Source organism: Oculina patagonica, chromosome 1, assembly GCF_052425735.1.
Source record: "Oculina patagonica isolate OP01 chromosome 1, crgOcupat, whole genome shotgun sequence".
Taxonomy (NCBI): domain Eukaryota; kingdom Metazoa; phylum Cnidaria; class Anthozoa; order Scleractinia; family Oculinidae; genus Oculina; species Oculina patagonica.
The window spans coordinates 29,150,673-29,175,485 of record NC_135758.1 but is presented as its reverse complement, the minus strand read 5'-3'; the positions used below and the strand labels follow the sequence as shown (position 1 = coordinate 29,175,485).

General features: G+C 38.0%; 4 protein-coding genes across 5 annotated transcripts; 2 read left to right on the top strand and 2 right to left on the bottom strand.

Annotated features, from left to right (window-relative positions):
- Positions 1–1,176: 1,176 nt before the first annotated feature.
- Positions 1,177–4,515, top strand: LOC144662529 (uncharacterized). Its single transcript, XM_078523356.1, has 2 exons — positions 1,177–1,482; positions 2,444–4,515. Exon 2 carries the CDS (start codon positions 2,576–2,578, stop codon positions 3,914–3,916), a length of 1,341 nt encoding a protein of 446 aa, XP_078379482.1. The 5' UTR covers positions 1,177–1,482; positions 2,444–2,575; the 3' UTR covers positions 3,917–4,515.
- Positions 4,516–4,677: 162 nt separating this feature from the next.
- Positions 4,678–9,476, bottom strand: LOC144662364 (matrilin-1-like). Of its 2 annotated transcripts, none has more exons than XM_078523157.1 (6): positions 9,274–9,476; positions 8,540–8,573; positions 7,395–7,520; positions 6,544–6,793; positions 5,833–6,023; positions 4,678–5,230 (listed from the first exon to the last, which is right to left on the bottom strand). In XM_078523157.1, the coding sequence occupies exons 1-6, from the start codon at positions 9,331–9,333 to the stop codon at positions 4,977–4,979; spliced, it is 915 nt and encodes a 304-aa protein (XP_078379283.1). In that variant the 5' UTR covers positions 9,334–9,476; the 3' UTR covers positions 4,678–4,976. The 2 variants fall into 2 exon arrangements, with proteins under 2 accessions (XP_078379283.1, XP_078379291.1); XM_078523165.1 differs by having other exon boundaries at positions 5,833–6,030; positions 6,554–6,793.
- Positions 9,477–9,568: 92 nt separating this feature from the next.
- Positions 9,569–19,101, top strand: LOC144662390 (NADH-quinone oxidoreductase subunit B 2-like). Its single transcript, XM_078523186.1, has 10 exons — positions 9,569–9,649; positions 11,296–11,368; positions 11,780–11,859; positions 12,554–12,600; positions 13,402–13,472; positions 14,028–14,070; positions 14,704–14,769; positions 16,545–16,591; positions 17,360–17,547; positions 18,781–19,101. The coding sequence occupies exons 1-9, from the start codon at positions 9,628–9,630 to the stop codon at positions 17,544–17,546; spliced, it is 636 nt and encodes a 211-aa protein (XP_078379312.1). The 5' UTR covers positions 9,569–9,627; the 3' UTR covers position 17,547; positions 18,781–19,101.
- On the bottom strand, positions 18,904–20,852 carry LOC144662282 (adenosine receptor A1-like). Its single transcript, XM_078523066.1, has one exon. It carries the CDS (start codon positions 20,494–20,496, stop codon positions 19,456–19,458), a length of 1,041 nt encoding a protein of 346 aa, XP_078379192.1. The 5' UTR covers positions 20,497–20,852; the 3' UTR covers positions 18,904–19,455.
- Positions 20,853–24,813: the final 3,961 nt, after the last annotated feature.

Below are 24,813 nucleotides of genomic sequence, written 5' to 3'. Positions count from 1 at the left end.
TAAACAGCTTGAATCGGTCTACAGATCTAGATCTGCTAGCGTAAACAAGGACACCACTTTTTTGACTGAACAACGTGCCTTAAAGTGAAGTATAAAACAAGCCACGAACTTATTGATTCCGTAGCTGGTACAGTTCTCGCGAAGCGTTTAAGGGAAAATGTAAAGATCTCTATGTCTACTAGATGGATTCAGGCCTTTTTCATAGTTATGCAATTGACAAAGTTGATTTTTAGACAAATATGTCTAGCTAAAGAAATGACTTAATTTCTTATTTGTGACTGGCTTATAATAACAAAAGGTTCAGTGTTTGTACTTATATCACGGCCAACAAAATTGTAACGTCAGCCAAATTAACAAGAGCCGGACCAGTTTCGATAAGAGCTCAGTTACGAAAATTCCAGAATTAGACGTAGTGAGCAAAAACTGACTGTAAGTGCAGGCGGATTATGGTCTTAAATCTAATCTGACTCAAGGACCGCGCGCAGTATCGCCCAGTCATACAATACTTCAGCAATATTTCAGTAACATTTCAGTACTGAATTCAGTAAGAAATTACACCCTTGAAGTCAACTTTCTATGTTACTAGTGTACTGGGAACATGAGAAAAGTGTAAACAACCTTAAATGTATTTATACCATAAAAAAATAATTATTAATAGAGGGCCTGCAAATTGCACTTTGAAGAATGGTGCAGATTTGCTCTCTTTTGGGGGCTTAGCATGTCTGTGGATAACTTCAATTTTATCACTTTTTTTAAAATTATTCTTTTTAAATTCCGGCAGTACGGGCCAGTGGTCCCAGTGTGACTTTTGATTTTGGATCAATTTGGTTTCTGGGACTGCTCCCTCCCCTCCCCACCTAACATTTGCCCAAAGCGATAGTAAGGGTAATGTTAGGTTTGGGGGGGTGGTGGCCCTAAGTCCTGAATACTGCACCTAAAACGTTTTAATTAATCCGCAGTAAGTAAGTAAAGTAAGTAAAATATTTATTAACGTTTCGATGGATTTAATAGACTTTGACAGACTAACTGGGGACACATACTAAAAAAAATGTAAGAATCATTTTATAGAAATATGAAATTTAAAAATATTCCAAAAAATTAAAAAAGGGGGGCATACAACTACCGTCGCCTATATACAATACTAACGTATAAAATATCTCATCAGCATTTAAAATGGCGGACGAAGATCAAAGAAGCCATTTTGACGATCCTGAAGAAGAAGAACCCATTAAAGTATCAGTGACTTTTAAGCCGCAAGAACAAGAAACTGACGAGAATAACAACCACAATCCTGATCAGCCGTGCAGTGAGGTCCAACCCTCCTCAGGGGACTCCCCAAAAAATGACGACACATGTAATGTCTCTCAAGCTGAGGAACCTAGCCTGCCTGTTAATCCACCTGTTACTCCCATTCCCTCGTATCTCGACGCGGACAAAGTCAACAGCGAAGGCCTTGAAATAGAAAAACAGGAAGTACTTGAGGTAAATGAGTGTTGGTGGCCAATATCTTTGGACATCATTTTAATTTTGGCGACGGTTAAAGATGTCTAAAGATGTTTTCCCATAGAAGCAAAAATATTACACTAAACTGAAGTAGCAGAGATTCAAAATAGGATTTTACATTTAAAGGCGAAAGTCGGCATTGTTGGTTATCAAAATGAATACTGCGGTGAAAAAATGTTTTATTTTCATTGAAAAACAAAATTTGCTGGGGGTGTTTTTTTTTTTTTTTTTCCCTTTTTTCCTTTTCTTTTTTTTTTTTTTTTTTTTCATTTTTTTTTTTTTTTTTTTTTTTTTTTTTTTTTTTTTTTTTTTTTTTTAAAAAAAAAAAAAAAAAAATAAAAAAATTTTTTTAAAAAAAAAAACCTATATTTTTTTTTTTAAAATACGAAAAAAAAAAAAAAAGGGGGGGGGGGGGGGGCCCCCCGCAAATTATTTTTTTTTTTTTTTTTACAAAAAAAAAAAAAAAAAAAAAAAAAAAAAAAAAAAAATTTTTAAAATATTAAAAAAAATTTTTTTTTAAAAAAAAAAAAATAAAAAAATAGAAAAAAAAAAAAAACCCCCCCCCCCCAAAAAAAAAAAAAAATTTTAACCCCCCCCCCTTTTGGGGGGCCAAAAAAAAAAACCCCCCCCCTTCCCCCCCCCCCCCCCCCCCCTGTACTTTTTGACCAGTCCCTACAACGTAAACATGAAGGTTTCAAGTGAGGGCAAAGGACTCTCTCCTTTTTATGCCCGTTCGTCTGTGATTATTACAAGCATGAAAGTTTATTAAAGCCACGAGAAAAACCCCCAGTACTACAGCTGGAGGCTATAGTGTGTGTGTTTGTTTTTGAATTCATAGCCCCTAGTACCATTTTAAGACGATGAGACCCACAAAAATCTTTAACATGGCGAGTCGCACGCCACAAACTAGGACTGACATTGTTTTCTCTTTTCCCTTCAGGGGTGGAAAGGCTACAGCAACAACATCTACATTCAGCCAATCATAGTGAACCATGCTACTTGCGAAGAGTGTCACTGTCAAACCAACAACAAAACAAAGCGAAGACTCACAAGCGAAGGCTTGAGAAAGCAGATGCGCCTTCGAGAAGCAAATAACTGGATCACAAAACACAACGAGCGAATAAAGAGCACAGGAACGTTAAGAACAAAGGCTCAGTCTCAAGAAAAACAGCATCAGGCAGTAAAAGACGCTCCAAAACTGACAAAAGACAAAGACGGCGCAAAACCAAAACAAAGAAAGTCTAAAACCAAAGTTCATAAAGGATTTGTTTGCAGGACCTGGGCTACGAATTTCTTACCGATGGACGTACAGAAAAACGAAGACGATGAGTTCATTCCATTTTTTGTTCGAAAATATGTGGATAAATCAAAATCTAACTTTCCCGATAAAGGTAAACAAACTAGTACTCCGCTTGAGGAGGAAAATAGAAAAGATTCGGACATTACTTCAACCCAGACAAAGCCTGAAAACACATTATCACAAAATGCTGCTAAAGAATTGAACAAAGTAGAAGTCCATCTAGAAAAACCTCACCTCGACGAGTTTAATAATCGGAGAAAAGGAGGTCGCATAAAAACGAGCAGCGACAACCTCCAGAACTTGCCAAGGGTTCCTTACGAGTTTATTTGTTCCTGTGGACAAGCAATAACTCATCAAAACAAAGAAACGAACAAATCTAGTACGTTTTCTGGAACTAAGCATCTTCGTCGTCAAACATCGAAGAATTCTAAAGTGAGGTTTTCTGTAGCGTTACCGATTAAGCAGTTTCCTCCTATAAATCCACTCGAGGAGATGAAAAAAACAAACTTTCCAGCGAGGAAAAAGAGGGAAATTTTACCAACTCGCAGACCACACACAGTAGATACTGCACTTCTGTCAAAAGGAATTATCTTGGTAAATGGACATCACAACTTGCCACCTTTCACAAATGCATGCGATGGTCGAAGACCCACTACATCTTCACTCGAAACTCCAAACAAGTACAGGCAGATTTCTTCTAGGGTTACATCTGAACAAGACTATGACACTGGGAGTAAAAGATTTGACGACCAAGTTATCGAATCGTTGTCTCGAAATGCAGGGACAACTTCTTCTTCACCTCAGTGTATATTAAATGAAGAACAAAACGGTTGTGAAAGGCGTGGCCGGCATCGTTCCTTGAGTGAGCCCCGATCAATAAGCCTTAGCAGAAATCAAAACACTCTATGTCGACATAGCGCGGGGTGTTTTACAGAAAACAGGCGGCGTGTAAGAACGCCACCGCACTCATTGAACAGCGAAGATGGCGATTCCAACACTGATTCAAACGATACAGGTTTGGGCAGCGAAATTGAATATTTATTTGATGGTTTGGCGAAGCTTGATGTTTATCTTCAACCCAGAAGCACAAGTCTTCATGAACATTCTTCATAAACATTCATGAGCACACTATGCTTTGAGTGTTTAGAGAAAGCAAATTTTCTAATTGACCAGGAAAACCCAAGGAATGATACTCAGCAACAAGCGGTCCACGACAAGAATTGAGAGCAAACGGGAAAAGAAAGTTCTACGGACGAGAATGGAAATTTTAGACTTGTTACAGCTCGACTACATTTTTAGTGTAAAACATAACCGATAAAGTCGCGAGGCGTTTTCCGCCGGACTTCTATTCTCGTTCCCAGAGCCTCCGTTTCTTTTGGTCACGTGGTTGGCGAAACGGTCATTTTAAAAATGCGTGTCCCTGGGGACAAGGATGCCTGACTACCAGGTAAAGGACTTTGAGCAGGGGCACCCAACGGAATATTTCGTTAAAAATATCTGTTCGGAAGACGATTTGAGATCTAGAATTTTCGGAACATTCATTGTAATTTTTTTTGTTTGCCTGCCTTTCCTAGGATTTTCGAATATCTAAAAAATGGTATAATTGTTCATTTTTAACGGATTTCTACTCTAAAAAGGTCACCTAGAATTTTCGGGAGCCCTTCTCTGGCTGGAATTTTTTCGAAAAGGTAAGTTTTGATTCCTATAACTTTCAGATCAACTAGACTTTCAGCTAGGAAATCCGAACAGATAAAAAATTTTTAGGGGATAAAAATATGCCTATATCTACCGTTTAAATACTAAAATACGTTGAACGGTGCTATCTTTAAGTGGTTTTGAACTATATTCTCGATGGGTGCCCCTGTTTGGAAAGTCTCTAAGAAATCATGCGCACAACAGAGGCAGTTTTTTGATTTTGTAAAATATGTTTTTATTTGGAGTGCCTCTTTTTTGACTCTTTTCTGACAGTAGTTGACATTTAGTTGTAATAAACATGGCTAAATAAAGTCAACATCTTGTACACGTGTAGCTATGTACATCGTAACGTAAACAGTTTACGTTTGTCCTGACAAAAGGTGCGCGCGCACCATTATATGCTATGAATTACTGAACAGCGTCCGTCAATATTTGTTCGCCTTGTTCAGTTGAACGTAATTTAAATTCAGTGCTTTGCTCAAGCAAATTCCAACTCGCTGTAAACAGATCCGCGAACAAAGGTGAAATCTTGCGGAAAGTCGGTTCTCTTCGCATAGCTGAGGTCACAGAGGCGAGAGGGTGTGTGGAAATTGAATGAGTAGCATGACTTGTGCCTGATGCACATAAATGCACATTCCAGATCGTCTGATGTAGTACGTGACATCACAGTGTGCTGCACAAGCGAGTGTTGTGTGTCCATTGGATGGATGATTGCATTCGACGTTCTGGAAACTTGGACATAAAAAAGAAAAAAGGTTAAAACAGTTTTTTAAAAAGAAAACATATAAATAATTAGTGATTGCTAAGTTGTGTTACAGTGGCGGATTTAAAGGAAGGGTCTGGGTTCCCCTCCAACTCTGCAGTTTTCAACTGAACCTTTCGTAGTGAAAATCGGACGCCACGTACTTTTCAGTTGGTTCCTATGTGCTACAAGAAATACCAAAATAAAAGAGGTTTCGTGTTTTGAGATTTAATCTTCTATACTCATTTTGATACGCCCTTGACGTAAACAGCACAATTGATCCAGATTCACCACAGATTAAAACATGTACCTCAATGATAAAACAAAGCGTCAAGGGAGCTCTGCTCGAGAGCCTATACCTTAATCCTTCTATCCTCGTAGTCTCCTAAATCTTACATATCAGAACACTTATTTTTCAAGCCAGAGTGGTCGCATTCAGTAAGCTTCATTTGCAGTAACTGGCTGCTTAAGACGAATTAAGGATTTTTATGAAGGTGACCACTTACTTTGAGAAGAGTCGCTTGTGAACATTCATCGCTAATTGAGTTTTCACTGGATTAATTTTTCACAAGCCTATGTTTGTCCCCCTTACCTGAACAAAGAGCTAGTGCAATTCTCAAAGCACTATCTTCTGGCATCATTTGCCTGACTGACATGAAACGAAACACGTGACTCTCATCAGACGCCAAGGCTTTCAGTTCGGCCGAGTGAACATAGGGGCCAATCCCCAGTGCGAATATGATTATCCCGTCATCTTTTAGATGTTGCGATTGTTGTTTTGTTCTCAGCTCTGAATGGAATGATTAGAATGGAATGTGATTGATTAGAGACATGATTAGAGACATAAATCTGTTGATATTGCATATTGTTCTTCGCCAGCTGTTATTTTTCAAAGACTTATTTTTAACTTCTGCAAGTTCCTGAACTAAGGACCTTGAACGTACATATGAATAAAGTTTTTGTTATTATTATTTTTAGCCTGTTCACGGTTCTCAGATATAGGTGGAACAATACAAGCGAAGCGCTGTTCATTAATTCTAGCTCACTTTCTGCACACTTTTTTTTGTTCTCCAAGTACGTACGCCACTTTTCGTCAGTTCAATTCCACATCCCTGAAAGCTAGGACGTTAGTGATGAATTCAAAACTCACTGCAAGTACAGGTCTACTTTCTCAGAGGTCGCCGAGCAACTTTGATCGCCATTTTACACGGAACATCAGGCGTGCGCGTAGTCGCGCCTTTGCATTTAGTACTGTATTTTGTATTGTTTAACTTATCACTTTTAAATCTATCGGCGTTTTTACAGTTTCTCACCATAATCGCTTCTTCCATCGGTGATTGCCAACAGAACATGGGGCACATTCGCTCTCATTTGACCCCGTGCAGAAAACAACTCCACGTGCGTCTTGTTCAGTCCCAGATCCATCCGTGTAGAACCACCGCGATAAATCATTTTCAAAACGGACGACTTAATGGCGTCCACATTTTGCGGGGAAATGAACGAGATCTCTGTTTTTGCGCTAGAACTGAAACTTACCACACCAACGTGTGTATCTGAAAGCAACAAAGGGCAGGTAAACCAATTACATTGCTCACGTGATATTTGCCCACTAATCACGTATTACTGATTTTGATCATTTCACGCGCCACGATGCTTCAGTAATCATTTTACAAGATACTTTTGCCCAATTGTGATATTCAAACACATCAGTACTGGACCCGTTGATACCCATTAAAACTTGTCCTCGGGGCTAAGGGACGGACCATTATTTTCTTGGGAGGGGGGGATGAAAAATTTTCGTCTGCAAACTTTTTTTTTTAGTTTATGCAACTCTGCAAACATTTCTTTTTCGAAATTCTAACTATTTTTTATTATACATATCGTTTTTGCAAACAATTTATTTTGTCTTTCCAGGTCCTGCAAACAATTTTTTTTCAATATTTTTCATCCCCCCCCCTCCAAAAAAATAATGGTCCGTCCCTAAGTTGCTTCGAATTGAACTCGAACCTAAGCGGTCAATTTACCTGACCAACTTCAATATTTTTTTTACATAAAAACTGAAACACGTCAGTGTTCATTGGGATCTAAAAAGAGTTTGGGCCACGACTGAAAGCGTTTATTTGAATGACTAGAATTTAATGCTTATTTAATTACCTGTCGGAGAAACGTGAAACTGTTCAATAACTTCGTTCATAAACCCTTTCATATCTTGGTAATTTTCTTTTCCAATACTGCCCGAGGAGTCTAACAAGAAAGCAAGATCCATTGCAAAGGGGCAAACTGAAACAAACCACAATATTGAACATTCATTTATACACCTGGTTAGAGATAGCACTATGAGTGTAAAGTGTACTGTCTTACTCAAAAACACCGTGACAACGCCGTGCCCCGGCCAGGGCTCGAACCCAGTCCTTTTGATCCGAACTTCAGCGTGCTAACCATCAGGCCACCCTAACTCCCCAGAAAAATGAATGAATTGGACTGAACACTTGGACGTTTTTTGTTTTGTTAAAGGGGTTGCTGTTCATTGAGAAAGATAAGAACGAATGGGCCAAAGTAAGCCATACACATCTGTCAACTGATGCATGATGACACTTTTGGATGAATTTTCTGAACAAACGTTATGTGTCGGCAAACATTTCGGGTGTTTCATTTTTTGCGTACAGAAGCTTGTCCAAAACAGACTGTTAATCTTAAGCGTTCGAAAATTTTACACCGTCGCTGATAGAGAAAAAAAAAACATTTCTTAAGGTTAACCAAAAAAAATTAATGACACAGCTAAGGAACAAGATTTTTGATTTACTGACAGCAACAAAAATTGCAGAGCAAAACATAGATCTACAAGTTAACAATTTAAGCCGAGCACTTCGTTTCACATTTACATGATGAATGATTCTGTTCACCTTGTCAAAATTAAATTTATTTAATTTAGTTACTTCAATCTTTGAGGCGGCCAATCTTAAATATAAGTTCCAGCATTGCAATGTCTATGAAAGAAATTCTGTCCAAGTTTGGTCCAAATTTACTAGAATTCTAAATTAAATTCATTGATCCGAAAATTGTTTGTCCGGAATAAAACGTGCGAACTTTCAAAAAACGATTCAGAAATGTTTGCCGGGGTTTTAAAGTATTAAAGGTCTAGATTTCAAAAAGTCTTTCAGTTGGAGTGATTGACAAGGAGTTTTATGCATTGGTCAGGTGTCGGTTATATAAGCTAAGGGTACGGTTCGGCTGACCAAAAAGCCTGGTGGAGTTAAATATGGTCAAGAAACAGTACACGTTTAATTTGATGTCCTTACCTGCAGCAGATGTGTTTATAAATATCACTTGAAGCTATGTAAGAGAAAAGAGAAAATAAGCACTTTTAAAACTGTTGAATCGTGTGTTCTTTTCCCCCCTCCCCAGAATCTTGTTAGAATTAAAAAATTGAAAATATTCTAACTTGCGCTTATGATGCATTTAAATTGACACACAAAAAATATAGCAGGTTGTCCTATCAGCTTTGCTTAAAAAAAAAAAAAATCATTTACATTTACAGACTTTACACGATTCGTGTATCTGCGCCAAGTTAATAAACTAAGGTAGATTTTTCTGAGCTCGACTGATCCCACCGCATGTTTGCCGCTTCCTGGTAAATGATCTTTCAGACGGTAATCCGTTTTTTACTTTTCAAATGAAACTTGCGTCAAAGAGACCATAAACCTTATTTATCTTTGCTGGTCTGATTGTCCAGTATTCGAATTTGTCTATGTTTTTAGAAATTTCATTTCCGTTTATCTGACATCTCACCACCGCTCTACAATTAGGGTCCATAGGTTATAGGTTATCTCTACTTTTTGCCGTGAATCGCTTTTTTGGAAGCAAAAGATGCACTGATGTCATGTGTTCTTTCGATGAAAATTACTCCAAATTTCACGCACTCAAAACCGCTAAAGAATATTTTTAAAAAATAGACGCGCGTCTTTCAAAAATCACCTATTTGTTTTATTAAAGATTCAATAAAATAAATGAGTTAGTTTTTCCTATTACTAACCTGCAAAAGGAAGAATGCTTTTTTCGCAGTCGCACGGAATATGTTCATTTTGCGTCCCATTTTGGAGCAAAACTGTAGTAAAATTGTTTGAACTGCTTGATGAACGTCAAGCAAAATCGAATAAACACATTAGTGCGTTTTCTTTGTATTGGAGTGTGACAGCGTAATTCAGCTGCCTAAAATCAAGAAAAATCAGAAAAGCATTTAGAAAGGTGCGATTTCGAAATGATTTGTCTAATTGGACGGGTGTCAATTTCATATAGGACAATTCATTTATCCTTTTATGACGTATCGAGTCCAACCCCTCACACGACCTGATTTGAAATCGAGGCTCTTATGTAATGTAAATCCAAGATGGCGGTCGCGCTGTGGAGAGGTGAGTTGTTTTGCGTTCGCTTTTTCTTGCTAAAACGTCCTTAGTATGTGCTCTCCTTTCCTATCGTTATAAAGTTTTAATTTTTGGTTACCAGTTTAGAGTTTGTTTTATAAATCGTGAACTTTGAGCTAGCAATAACAGCCTTTAATCGACGTTTAATGTTAGCTTGAAGCAGCTTGAAGAATGTCGAGTGTCTGCTCTTTGTACATAACGCACTTATATCTATGCCCATTTAGTTCAGTCACTGTGCACTAATTTAGGCGTATTTACCTACGTATTTACTTAAAGTTAAAATTACTTATTTAAACATAAGTAGCAGGATTAAAAACCTGATCTTAAAATAACGTGTTTTTAGGTTTCAGTAAATTTATGAGATTTTGGCTGCCTAAATTTGAAAGTTTAGTAACTAACTTAACTGATTTTTGGGGTTTTCAAATTGTAAAATTCTTTTAAAGAAGTCAGCGATGGCACTGATATTATACTATGACAGGACATTTGTAAGCCATCATTGAAATTTTATATTTGATTGCCCCCGCAGGGTTTTGGCCCAGAGGCCAAAACCCGAGGAGGCACCCTAGGAGTCCCCGGGTGTATACATACAAGAACAAAGAATATTTGTTGAAAAAGTAAGAAATGTGTTTGTAATGGGCGAAGAGTTCTCGATTTGACAAAACTAGGCGCGCACGGTCGTCTCGGGTAATATTTTAGCAAGCGCGCACGGTGGTGTCGGGTACTTGCAACCACGAGGTCCTGTTTCGTCACCTTCGAGCTTCGCCATCTTCTAGCAGCATTTCGTTTTCCGGTTTTGGTTTACGTGTGTTCACAGATTTGTTCGAGCAATTTCTCTGCTATAAGTGATATTTGAAGCAGTCGTTAGTAATACGTCGAAAGATTTCGAGCAATTGGTTTCGTGTTCTTGGCTACCTGTGTTCCAAGAGCTGGTTCGAGCGTCAACCGGCGTTTGCTTTCGGGGGTTTGTATCGTATACATCTTTAATACAACGAGTGATAAACAAAAATGTAATACAAGGTAATTCGTTTCGCTAACAAACTGTCAGATTATTTGATCCAAAGAGTGGGTTGAATAAGAATCAAAAATTGTTTTCTCGAATCTTTGAACTGTGCCATATTTTGTTACTCGCGGAATTTTTAGGCTTTTTGGCCTGGAAATTATTGTTAGTATTAAAGTTAATTTTGAATGTTATAAGCCCTAGCCAGGAAATAAGCTTGCGTGTTGTCACCACGAATAATGCGTTATGTGTATTTCCGCTAGGTTAATATTTCCGCGTGCTAGGTAATATATTCGTCTTGAACTTGTGAACAAGAAATTCCGCAGCAAACAATGTCATGACGTACATTGCACAGTAAATAAGAAGCCTAATTGTGCAGTCCATCGGCATCAATAATTAAAGGCGACAAAAGACTCCACTAATCCTAGATTATTGCTGTAAAACAAATTATAAAAAGGCGGGGGCAGCTTTATAGTGAGAACTATTACTAGTTATAAAGGGTTTGTTTGGTTTTTTGTTGTTGCCCCCAAACAGTTCATGAAACTTTCTAGCCTTTCATTACCCAAGACCCAGACAGTTTTTTCTCAAGGCCATCCACATATAGTCAGCTAAAGAGCTAAATTTGCTATCATTCCAGGTTGCAGTGGCTTGCCAGCTTTAAGCCATGGACTCTTTAACAGTGTAATGCTATGGAGGGCAGGTCCCCAAGGGTAAGTGGTGTGTTAAGTAGAAAGTTATCTTCATATGAAATACAAAAGGGTTTGTTGAGAGCTCCAGTCCCATAAGACATAATTATATTAAAAAAAGATTAGACACCTCTGTTAAAAAGGACTTCTATTGGTTTGTTTTTCTTTTTCATTGTTACTGAACAATATAAATTATTTGTATTGTTACACACTCCATGCACTGTGTCATCTTACAGTACATGTGTGTATACATGTACACATGCAAGTTGCATCTTACAAGAAGGAATACACATGATTGTATACTTATGCAGAGAAATCATTGTTTACAATGAAAAAATGTAATTGTGTTTCTCAATTTTTTCTTTTGTGGCAGTCAATTCTTTGAAGCCTGAATTTCGAAGGGTTTTTACAATGTTGTTTCCTATGTTTCTGTAGACTAGTGGCTGTTAATAAAAACCAGAGCATTAGTACTGGCTTTTCTGCTAAGCCAAAAGGAAAGTTGGACAATGCTGCAGGTATTGGTTGTTTTTTTTTAACATGTACATTATGACAGACTGATAATTATTTGCTTGATCAAATCAAGGTGTCCTCACCATGTTTTAGCTGCCCAAATGTGTTAAATTTAACTGCCAGTTGGGCGAAGAACCATGCAAAGAGAGAAACAAGAATACTTTTTGCAGGGTTTTCCTGTATCCGTCTGTTTTATTGTTGTTCTGTTCTAGACAAAATGTCAAACAATATTGTTATTGAAAATATATTTGCAATTACACACTCATGTCAGTAAAATCCCATTCTGTTTGTTTGGTTCTTTAAGAACATTCCAGTTTTGACATTGTGCATCCATTAGCCGAAGGTCTATTCACCGTGTTACACAATTGGTTCAATTTCTTGAACCATCCTATTTGTAAACAGTAAAGAAATTTTCAGTAAAGAAATCCGGTGTTATATGCAACATTTATCAGCACACCACAGCCAAGAGTTACAATAAGTAACATGTATAATGTACATGCGCATGTATGAAAATAATTTATATGATTGTATGAAGTGTAACTTGTGTGACTGTAGAAACAAGGCATTGTGTACCTACGCTTTGAATATGCTTCCATATACATGTACATCTTAATTGTTCTGGCAGGCCTAGGTAGTGCAACTTACATGTACATGTATGTTGTCATAAACTGAACATCTGTTTTTTATTTTGTTTTGCAGAATATGTCATTGCCAGAGTTGATGACATAGTGAACTGGGCTCGTAGGGTAAGCTTTCAGAATCAATGTATTAGTATTAGTATATAAATTATACAAGTAGTGTATTAGTATAACCATGTTTTATGTTCAAAGAATTAATTTTGTTGTTCTTATGATGATTATTTATTTTGATTTCATGGATCACTTTAGTAACAAAGATGTACAATGATCACGTACATACATATGAATGGTTTTCTTTAAGTTTTCACCTTGGCAGGGATTTCAAAATGTTTTGAAGTAGGCCTCAGCAACTGGAAGAGTAGGCAGCTATGACAAGCCAAGCTTGTTTCTCACAAACTGATTGCTAGAGCCAAAGTAACCAGTCACATAAAATCAAGTGGCCGGTGGAACTCCGGCGGGTGCCGGCTTGTTTTGAAAATCCTGCCTTGGGGTAATAAATAGAGCAGTTTTCAATAGAGTGTCATAAAACCAAAACCAAAGTGATCACTCTGGCCAATCACAAAAGACATAGACAATCCACTAAGCCAATCAAAACTCAAAGCAAATACATGTTGCCGGCACGAAGTGCAGAAAAACGTGCACAAGCAAGTCAAGATTGGTTTTGGTTTTACTTCTGATTGGCTGAGAAAGTGGTGCGAGAGATTTAAACCAATCACTGAGTGTAGTAATACAAAACCAATGCAAACACAAATTACAAATAGATAACAGTACTGTGAGACAAATTTTTAGTCACCTCTACATAGAATACATGTAGTAGAAGTCTTATATTGTTCATACTTATTACTTGCAATGCTGTACAATTTGTAATATGAAACCTCAGTGCTCTAAAAGTTTCTTTCTTTATAAAAGGGCTCATTGTGGCCAATGACATTTGGTCTTGCCTGTTGTGCTGTTGAGATGATGCATTTTGCTGCACCAAGGTACATCTTAAATAAATTTAATTTACATCAGATAAGTACTGCTAACATTCAACAGTAAGACATTGATTAGTAGTAAGCACCAATAAGACAAATATGTGAAGTTACATGAACATGTATGTTTCTCTATCAAAGTTGTGATGACCTAATGGGCCATGTATTGTTAGTTTTATTTTCAGTTTCATTTTCATTTTTTTAGTTTAATTTTCATCTAACAGCTTAGCTATTTTACAGTAAGTAAAGTTTTTTTTATCACTGATGTAAATTTTTAATGTAAATTCCACTTTTCATTATTTTTTACTATAAAAAGCCCCAGAAGCCATAGATATGGCACTATATTTTTTTATTATTATTGTTATATTATTATGTGCTATACTCCAGAGAGGTTCAGGTTTGCACCTGGGAAGGTTTCTTGTGGTGTTGTATTCTTGGGCAAGGCATTTTACTATAACAGCTCGCAAACTGTAAGTAGAGTTAAGCTACATGTACCTTGTAAATTATTTTGACAAATACAGAATAGAGTTTCCTTCATGCGGCACCATTTTTGTTTTTCCCCAGATATGACATGGATAGGTTTGGTGTTGTGTTTAGAGCAAGCCCAGTAAGTACACACATACTACAAGTTATTTGTCTTTTTTGGAACAAACTGAAGTTATACTATAGGTTATGATATACTTGTAGTTGCACAACAATGCCGTAGCATGGGAAGGGTCCATGGGGAGGGGGGCTGCCCCCCCTCTCCCCCCAAAAATTGGCTAACTCAAAATAAAAATATTCAAGAGTTGAACAGTAATAATGTTAGGATACTGTTACTGTTGAATCTAGGCAGTTACAGATTGCTGGAAAATGCTCTCCATCCAAAGGCTGGAAATGCTATTTTAGAGACCACAGATTTAAAAAAACATGCCGGGTCCCCCCTAGAAGCTCACGCCTCTGGTGCTCATGATGTGCCCCCACCCCCCAATACATTTATTTAATTTTACCCTGTTACGGCTCTGACAAACTTATACATTTGTAACATGAGAGACTGAAATAGCTGGTATGGAGGAGCCATTGTTCCTGCTAAACTGTAAAGTTACAGAGTATATACCAGTAGTTTACATGTGCATGTCTATTTTGTCTCATTGTCTTAATACACAATTACATTATGCATTGGAAGAGCAAGTATTTTAAAGATTAAAACTGCATGTTGATGTTTGATAATAGTAGTTTTTCAAACTCTTGATTTGTTTAGCGCCAAGCTGATGTGATGATTGTTGCTGGAACTCTGACTAACAAAATGGCTCCAGCTTTGAGAAAGGTAAAAGAATGGTGTGGTAGTTACTTACTAAGTCAATGTAAGATACCATGGACAGTGTACTTGATCACATGTCAATCGTCTTCAAGTACATGTAACATGTACTTGAAGTCGATTGACATGTGATCATGTGTATTTGTACAGCAATACTGTACAGATTTGGAGAAGTGCTACTGCACGTGTTTAGCGTTTGCATCTTGTGAGTGTCATTTCTGGTCTATCAGGCTAAAGAAAAAAAATAAAGGTTTCATCGTACAGTATTCTGCAAGAAAGAATTCTATATCAATGCCATGTTTTGTTGTATGATACAGGTGCATACATACAGTGTATGTCACTGTACTTGTGTTTACATAGGACTACATGTACATGTATGTAAATATGTGTTGTTCCATAAATTTGTAAGAGCGTGGGAAATGTTCTTCATTACTTCAATACACATCCTTTATGTAAGCTGTAGCCCCATCACCACTTTTTCCATACAAACTGTACACTATCAGAAAGACTTTTACAGCTGTTTATCAGTTATTTTTACACATTAACCAGTATCTAGCAAGCTAATGATTGTTCTCAAAGTGCATTCTAAAAAATATTCATTGCCACTGATTTTCTTTAAGATAGTTCAGTTAGACAGTTAGTTAGTCACTTAGTTAATAAGTTAAGTTAGTTAATAAGTTAGTTTTTCATTTAAAGGTTTTAATGATTCTAAGTTTTTATTTCCATTTTTACAGCTCAGCTATTTTATTTGTTAGTATTTCCTTTTATCACTGATGTAAATTTTTTATGTAAATTTCACTATTTAATAGTATTTTTACTGTAAAGCGCCATGAGCCATGGATATGGCGCTATATAAATCTTTTATTATTATTATTATTATTATTATTATTATTATTATTATTATTATTACATCATAATGATATGGGAAAACCTCATTTGCATTTACTTTCAACACACTTAATTAATATACACGACTACAAAAACTAGTTTCGTCAGAAGACCTCGTCAGTTGGTAGCCATATGCATATGAACAGCATTGTCCATTGTCCTCTCATAGTGCCTCTCTCCACCCAGGAGTATACAATGAAAATAAGTGCCACTGAACTGTCATAGAAACCTGAAAAAAAAATGCTGCCGGCGGAGTGCAGGGTGTTCATTAGGTATCGGAGATCGGAGAAATCTCCGGCTACTAAGTAGAATTCTCCGGCTAAATTTCAAAGGCCTGCACCTATATTTTTTATTAACATGCGGAACCTTTAAAATCATCCTCCGGTTACTTTACAATATTCTCCTGCTATTACAATTCTAAATGAAAACCCTGGGAGTGTAACATGGCATTAAGCTTCATGTACCTTCCCACGCAGGAGAAGAAGCAATACCCCCACATGTACTGACTAACTTCATGGTATGGAAACCTACACTGTAGGTAAACTCCAGCAGTATGCACTAGCTTCTCTTAAGTGTGACTTAATATGTACATGTTGCAAGTCAAATTGTTTTTCAGGTTAATTTGTTTAATCTTGTAATCAAATGAAAACAATTTAAATCCATTCAAAGGGATTGTTAGGGAATGAACTCGACTTCATTTTTGTGGTTATATAATTATGTAAGAATGTTATCAAATGTTATCTTCAAGTTGAAACAGGTTACCAGTAACCAAGGTTGGGAACCAATTAACCTTAAAAAACATTTTGACCTGCAACATACAGTCATGTATGAGTACCTTTGGTCTTGCTGGAATCTCTCTGAGAAGGCTCAGTTAAACACAAATGTTGTATTTTTAGGTGTATGACCAGATGCCTGAACCACGCTGGGTTATCTCCATGGGAAGGTATGAAGTTTACACGTACATTAAAAAACGTACTCCTTTGAGTTGTATAATGTCATTTCCTTTTAATGGGCAGAGTAACAGCCTTTTAGTGGAAAATCACGCCACATAACAAACAATGATGATTTTCAAGCGTTTTAAATGACATTTTCATACAAAATGAGATAAACTCGAAAAGAGTCGGGCCAAAGTTTTTCATTTTTTTCCTAAATGCAATCGGTTTAAATCTTCTCCAATTCTTTTCCATCCATCTCCCTTTTAAGGCTTTTCTGTGTTTTTTTTTTTGACTTCTTCTACATTTATAGGCCGTTATTTTGATATTTCGGTTACAGATTCAATGACCAGTTAAAGGGGCTATGTCAAGCAATTTTAGGCAATTTAGGCACTGACCAACTAGTCATAGAATTAACTGAGATATCACAATAACGGCTTAAAATTGTAGAAGAACTCAAAAGAAACACAGAAAGGCCAAAAAGGGGCATGGATGGGCAAAATTCGAGAAGATTAAAACGGATTGCTTTCGGGTAAACTTGAAAAACGTCGGCTCGACTTTTTTCAAGTTTATATCAATTTGTATGAAAGTGTCAGTTACAATGCTCGAAAATCATCCTTGTTTGTTATGTGGCCAATAAAAGACTTTTGCTCTGCCAATTTGAAGTTTAGAGCTCTTAATTAACGAGAATAAATAGAATTATCTCAAATACCGTGACGTAGCCCCTTTAATTGCCTAACATTGCGTATTATTGATGTGTTCTTATTTTGGCCACACAGTTGTGCTAATGGCGGTGGCTACTATCACTACTCCTACTCAGTAGTTCGCGGCTGTGACAGGATTGTGCCAGTGGATATCTATGTCCCAGGGTGCCCTCCTACAGCCGAGGCACTGCTGTATGGAGTCCTGCAGCTACAGAAGAAGATTCGCCGCAGCAAGCCCATCAGGATGTGGTACCGGAAGTGAGGTGAGTAGGAGGGTTTTAACATTCAATGTTGAGACTGGCGGAAGTGGAATCACTGGCTTGTAAGCCCACCGAATTGAACGTTAGCTTGGTGTACCCATGTATAAACGTCTTAGTCAACAAGCTTAAGCCTGCACTGAATAGCATTCGGTCATCAAACAATTGTCTGGTAAATTTGGCATTTTGGCCAGTGAACGTTTAAGGCCTGGTCGAACGGAGACGCAAGTACATGTAGACGTAAGTAGACTCCGTTTGGCCAGGACTTGCGTGCACTTGCGTTGACTTGCGATGACTTGTGTTCACTTTGGTCGAGATCAAATTTGTACGCAAGTCAACGCAAGAGTTTCCGTTTGACAACTCAACGCAAGTCAACGCAAGTCTTGACCTTTCTTCAAGTACTGAATTGCAGTGCGCAGTAGCACAACTTTAGTGCACTTGCGAGCAAAAGTGCGTGTCCGTTTGGCAAGCCAACGTAAGTGTGTACGCAAGTTCAGCTTGCAAGGTTATTTGACAAAACATCGTGTGCCGAAACTGTGCTGAGAGAAATGAGACCATAGTTCGGAAGCTTCGTGAAGTCAGAGAAAGCTTCGAATCGTAGAAGTAAGGTTATCGCAGCAGAGAAAGGAGGGATAACAAACTTTCGTAAAAAGGCTAGCGCGCACTTCAGATCGTGACACGGGCGAAGAAGATATTCGCGATAGCATGAGAGCACTGTCTGTAGCGAGTGATCACTGATGTTCACATAAACTTTAAATAATATTCAGTCAAGTCCTTCGTCTTATTTATAGCGCGGCTTCGTCGTTCTTTTTTTGCGACTCCGTTCGTTCTTTGCGACTTGCCGCTAGTCTTATGTTCGCACTGACCGGCACTTCGACCGCGGCGCTAAGATTCAGACTAAGATCTATTGATTTTATTGTCCTGCAAATTTGAATATCCCATGACCTTGGAAGTATCTTTTATCACTTTCACGATCGACCCCATGTTGAAAGTTCAGCCACAAATCACGTTTCATTGCGCCTAATCCCTTGTGATTGACAGTTCCGTCCGAAATGGCTACCCTGATTGTTCTAAGCGCAGCGACCCGTTTTTGGGTCGATAAAAGTGGCGCGAATCAAGAATGAAAAGTCCTTTTGTCCCGGCGGGTCATAAATAAGACAAAGGACTTTATTGTAAGTTTTCATCCGTGTATCAACTCCTTTAATTTTTTATTAATAGATATGTACTTTTTAATTGCAGGCTACTTTTTGGGGCCCATTGATCCAGTACTACGCGATTATCAGTTTAAAAATCCATTTTTTTTATTGTAAATACAAGAACTTGCTGTCCGTTACTAACAGACTTTGTTAATGGCCTTGCTGATTTTGTAAAGTAATGTAGACATTTCCTCCTGTAACGTCCATGTCAAGGATGTTGTGTTAATGGAAAAAAAACAAGATTTCACTTGCTGATAATGGGAAAAAGTTGCTTTATTTGTACGTGACAGATCAGAATTGCGCAATACAAGTGTGTTAATCGGTGGAAAAAGAAATGTTAAAATAAATAAGACATGTCATGTGATTTGTACTTCATGGGTCTATTATCTTAAACGACAGACTTTTCGCTTTTTAAAGCGAGTCTGGAGCCTTAAAACACTTTTTTTTTCTCTTGTTAAATTTCATGCTTTCGCAGCAGCGAACAAGCAGTGTTACTCCTAAAAATTGAGCTCGCGTGGAATGATCGCAAACCCTGACTTTGCTGCGCCCTTAGACGGCACATTCCTTACTGCTTTAGTTCCAAACTCAAAGCATTGTTATTTAGCCACCCTTTTTCTTAGAGTTTGACTGATAGCAACGCACTTAGAGTTTGATAGCAGTAATTCTGTTCAGTGTCCAGTGCTACGTTTCCTTTACATGTAAATTGGCCGGAAGGGCTTTACAAGGGAGAATTAGAAATTTTCCGTTTTGAATGGCTCAAGTTACCGTTCTCAGTTTGTGCGGTCTCGACGGGAATAGAAAGGTTGCAAGCTTTTACATTGACATCCTCTTTGGTATCTCCAGCCAATGGCAAGCGACACTTGCATCCGGGCATCATAATCTTCAGCGCATGACGGAAGCTGGGAAGGCGCCATGCGTACAGGAATGGATTAATGGCAGAATTGGAAATAACGGCTAAAAACGTCGAGTCCCGCAACCAGTGGATAGTTTCACAAGAGCACATTGTGCATAAATTCATGATGTAAATTAACAGGCATGGCGTCACGTAACAAACTGCAAACAGAATCAGAATCGATGTAAACGTGCGAGTTAGTTTTTCTTCAAACAATGTCGCCTTCTGGTTGGCTATAAACAGCCCCTGTAGGCTGTCCTGGCGAATTCTCTTCCTGCGGTCAAGCGTTTTGATTATCTTGAAATAAGCGTAAGCTAGAGTAAACAGTGTAACTAGAATAACAACATTGGCGAACACAAACGAAAAAGCGCGATAGCCCAGCACAAAATAAGGCGTTAAAAACCCGGGCGACAAAATCCATATCACGCCCGAAGCCATAAATACTCTCGAGTTGTTAACATTTTGTCTGTACTTGAAGGGTTTAGAAATGGCGTAAAACCGCTCGAGGGTTAATGCCAAGATACTTAACACGGAGACCGTGCAAGGTAGAAAGTACAGCACTTGTAGAAGCCTGATTAAACTTGGCGAAGAAACAGATCTGGCTTCCATAAGGTGATAAGCCACTGAAATTGGCTCCGTTGCTGCTCCAACGAGAAGATCTGTCAGAGCAAGGTTGAAAATGAAATACGTGAAAGGTGTGCGAAGGTTCTTTAACTGCGGTGGGCTTCTGAGGATGACCAGGCACACTAAGATGTTACAAGGAACGGTCACAAGTGCTAACAGAGCGGAGACTGCGGCCGTGAAGAGAGAGAGCGTCTTAGGAGCTGACACCGCCGCGCAATCATCTTTGCCTTCCAGCTGTAACATGACTTTCTAGTTTACTGCTTGGGATTTGCCGTGAACTGTTACAGCTATTTAAGATGCCACAAATTGCAAAATGTCCCCGAAATCTGCGTCAAATGTCTTTTTGTCTTTGTCGCTTTCGGCGTCGTGTGTGTTGAGCGACTAAATCAACAAACTGTTTTCCTGATATTCAGCTTCCGTTTAAATAAAAAAAGAGTTTTCGCGAATAAATCAGATTGTACTTGAGATAAAAGCCGTTTCTTCAATAGCAGGTTTCACTCCGGATGTAAGCTTCAAGCTAAAACATGTTCCATATACATTTTTCCCGAGGCAATTTACAATTTTTCACGTCGAAATGCACGTCTTTTTAAAACTGTTTCTTTAACCATCGCAAAACGAAGGCGCGTTCACTATCTTTTTAACACAAATCGTTCTCGAAAGTAGCGTAGAATAAGTGTTTTTGCGGTGTACATAAGTGTCATTAAAAAGCTTTCTGGTAACTCTTGCCGACGGACTATCGGTTGGTAAATCTATAGAAAAGATTGTATCAACTCTGTCATTTCCACGGGTTTGATTGCCCAGTGTTCGAAAACGTGCAGAAAATCAGTTCGGCTAAACTGCAGCGCTTATATTGAAATATAAATATGAATTAGACTAGCGCTTGATGGCGCTTTTAAGCCAGCTCGCCGAAAAAGCATGCAAAGGAGTGTGATTGCTTTTTGGAACGTGATGCCATAATTCCACTTATTTCACTACAATTAAAAATTTATTTTAACTAATTTACGGCAAAATGCCACAATTTCCCCTCGTGTAAGTGCCAAAGTTTTCTTTCTGTGGGTATTTTGAGCGTTTACCTTTCAAGCTTAATTTGTTGGCTGTTTCGAAAGAGAAAATCTCGACCAATTGGAGGGTAACATCCTAAAAATTTTGATTGTCATTTCTGTCTAAACATCTTATAGTGGACATCCGTTTAAAGTAAAAACACATTTAAAAATGAAATGTTATACCATCAACGTCTTTCTTTTTTGAAGTGTTCTTGTAAGATCCACAAATATTTAATTTACTAAAAGATGCGTTTCAGGATCAAGCTAGAAGAATTTGAGCCAATTCTTAAAGGCAATAAAACATTTTTTATCTTCTACCACAGGCTATTTCTTCAACCAAAGAACTCAAATCTTATCATAAGCAAGCTTTTGTTTTGACTTCTTTGGTTATCAGGATAAAAACGAACAGCTATCAAATATAAAGCTGAACGCAGCTGCCCCAGTTTTTTCATAATTTTCGTGTTTTTCGCCCATCAAAAACTTCTCATTAACGTATTAATTAACAAGTGTATTTACGAAAAGTGATAGAATAACCCCTCCCTCAAAATAGACTAAAACCTTTTCTTAAATACGCCTCCCGGCGAAATATGTCACCAGGGCAAAAACGGCGGGAACAGCGCCATTTTGGGAATTCTGGAGCGCACGTCTGTTTGGGGGTCACGTAATGCAATTTGTTTTTTGTTTTGTTTTTTCAGGAGTAGTTTGAAATGTTTCCTGTAGAAAATACACATGGTTCTTCGTTAGTGAATTTTAATTTAAGCACCTTTAAGATAAAAGCTCATAAAGTTCATTCAGCAAATGTAAGCCAAGGTAAGCTGCCGTAAAACGATTTAGTTTTTTGAGCCTGGTCGCATAGAATGCCGGTCTACGGGTTCACCTCGGTGTAAAAGCCTGTGATTTTATTTCTCTATTTTGGAGCTATTGTTTTCTTGCTCTATACTGTTTCGAGGTTCTATGTTGTCTTGGTCGTTCTTTGCTTTGCGTTACTGGTAAGGTTCACAGGTTTTTACACCGAGAATGATCCAGGCGAGCTGAGACATCGTTCTCAATACGCAGTAAATGTCGTACCCAGATCCCCTGACTCTTCAGGAGCGATTCTTGGTGAGTCAAAAGAGGTATTACAAAAAAGTAAAAAGAATGAACAATGAATTTTGAAAAGGCAACCAAAGATTTATCAATGTAGCGAACATCGGACAGCGCTCACTCCTATCTACTAAAGAAAACAAGACGACAAAGAAGACAACTTTCCCTCAGTTTGGGGTCACAGCTGTCGAAGTCAAAATTAGACGAAAACCGAGGGGTCTGGAAACAGGTACAAGCGCCTGTTCATGCGCACAAATGATCTTTAGAGGAACCTCGCTTCCAATCTCATTTTCAGCGGCTGCGTTACCCTTATCCAGCGGAGCTTTTCATTCTTGCCCAAGGCCTTTCGATTATTTTGCTCACGTAGCTCTGGGGACGAGAATGCCTCGCTTCCAGGAATATTAATTTGTCTCAGCAGGGTAGCGTGAGAAGAGTTTCTTTGCCTTTGTCCCCTCCCCTACACCGTCATTTTCACAGGTTTTCTCAGTGTTATTGAAATAAAGTTTAATTAGAGCCATTTTTTACCCACTATTCTAGAATAAGAATGGTTGGTACAGAATGCTAGGAATAATTCGGATTGCCTGCATGAAAAAAAACGCCCATGTGGTCGAGACTGATCGCAGCAGTTTTTCTACTTAATAAAGAAGAGGAAGAAAATATGTAGACTGTAATGGATTTGCCGAATGTTCTGGCAACTAAGGAGAGGAGACACATCCCTCTAATCACGGGCTATGTCGTCTGCCATCTTAGATTTTTCATTCGCAACATTTTGTTCATTCTGCCCCTAGGAGCAGAATGGACGGAATAGCGCTATAAAAAAACGCGCGCATTTCATATCTGGCCATTCTCATTCCAGAATTGTGAATAAAAAACGCGCCATTAAGCATTATATATGTTTCAAAGAAATGATTGAAAGGCAAAGCGTTTTCACAAGTACATGAGATGCTTATCAGCCTTCTTTTATCGTAGTTTTTAGTTTGTTTACCACATCTTTAATTACACCACTAACTCAGCCTCTTCGAGCTATGGGTCCACATTCGATATATTCGCTTGCTGACTCTTTGAAATGCCTGTATTGGCGGTATCTTATAGGAAATGTGTGTACGGAATTAAGGACACGTCACACTAGTCGCTTTGTCAGCCACACAACAGTTCAAGTAACTAAGTGTGAGTCTTGTATTTTCTGCAGTGTATTTCACTGAGGAAAATTCAAATGAATGTATAGTTTATGCTGAAGATTCCCGCATGAATTTTTACCACCCTGGCTTCTTTGGTACGTTTTTTTACCGAGTTTGTTTTGATAAACTGTTCCTGTTCTTATGTCTCTCATTCAGTGTTTTCTTTTGTTGCTATATAATGCGTATTTGTTTAACAATGTTAGTATTCTAATTGACGCATTCACCCAACTGTTAAAGGCTGATCAAAAATCTAATTTCTCTTAACATCATCAGGCACTGTCAAAAAAATACGTATCTGGTAATTTTCAAACTTCTAGCTGGCATTAAAGAGAATCAGTGTATTGAGCTATGGCCAGAAAAATAAACAATGGAAATGTTATAGTATGTGTGGTAAATTGTCAGTTTTATTTTCAAAAATTTGAATTTTGAGATATTTCACTGACTCTACTGCTGTTATTGGAAAATAAGAGAATTGAATTAATGTACAACACAAAATAACAATTCAAATCCGATCTGGAACAGTGCACAAGGAATTTTTAATTTTCGATTCCTAGCGTCTATGCAAAGTTACAGTCAATGATTTCAAGCTTCCATCTGTGTTCGTTTCTAAGCGAGTCGATAAATTCGCATTCTAAGGGACTCATGCACCGTCGTACTACCGAGTACGGGATGATCTCTAACAAAAAGTTAGCATGTTTCAGTCAGTCATTCAAAAACGGACAAGAGCCCTCAAATTAATGAGCATTTGTCCTCGTGTCGATCGAACTTCTGGGTCAGATAAATATGCTCTCTTAACAACTGCTATATCAACATGCCTTCTAGTGTGTTGTGACCCTTGCCGGCGTCAAAGTGCTGTTCCATGGAGCATTTGTGTAGGTATGTTTTTATTCTATCACACGCAAACGATGTTCTCTCCGCCAATCTTTCAATAAGACATTTTGTATCGTTTGGTATCATTCTGTATCGTTTTTACACGATGTTTTTTTAATCGTGTCAATAGAAGTTTGTTTAACAGACAAAAATCCCTGAAAATGTTTATATGTAAGTAGCGAAGTAGACCCAAGTAGGGACATGTCTGTCGATAGTCGACGTTGTGAGGTTGTTTGTATTTTACAAGTAAATTTTTCCTTCGTTAAGATTGTTCCCTTTGGTTACAATCCATGTAGATCATGAAGATATACAGCTTGTCTTAAAATCGTACAGGTAATTTTTGGGCATTAGCAGAGGTTAAGCAACCGGTGATTTCGTTCTGAGCA

Bases quoted from the DNA above. Each gene is read 5' to 3' on its own strand.
- LOC144662364 (XM_078523157.1), bottom strand. From the start codon at position 9,333: ATGGGACGCAAAATGAACATATTCCGTGCGACTGCGAAAAAAGCATTC. The intron at 7,521-8,539 runs GTAAGGACATCA...GGTTTGTTTCAG, and splicing joins TATAAACACATCTGCTGCAG to TTTGCCCCTTTGCAATGGAT. The intron at 6,024-6,543 runs GTAAAAACGCCG...TTCAGAGCTGAG, and splicing joins AGCGATTATGGTGAGAAACT to AACAAAACAACAATCGCAAC.
- LOC144662282 (XM_078523066.1), bottom strand. From the start codon at position 20,496: ATGTTACAGCTGGAAGGCAAAGATGATTGCGCGGCGGTGTCAGCTCCT.
- LOC144662390 (XM_078523186.1), top strand. From the start codon at position 9,628: ATGGCGGTCGCGCTGTGGAGAG. The intron at 9,650-11,295 runs GTGAGTTGTTTT...CTATCATTCCAG, and splicing joins GGCGGTCGCGCTGTGGAGAG to GTTGCAGTGGCTTGCCAGCT. The intron at 16,592-17,359 runs GTATGAAGTTTA...TTGGCCACACAG, and splicing joins TGGGTTATCTCCATGGGAAG to TTGTGCTAATGGCGGTGGCT.
- LOC144662529 (XM_078523356.1), top strand. From the start codon at position 2,576: ATGCGCCTTCGAGAAGCAAATAACTGGATCACAAAACACAACGAGCGA.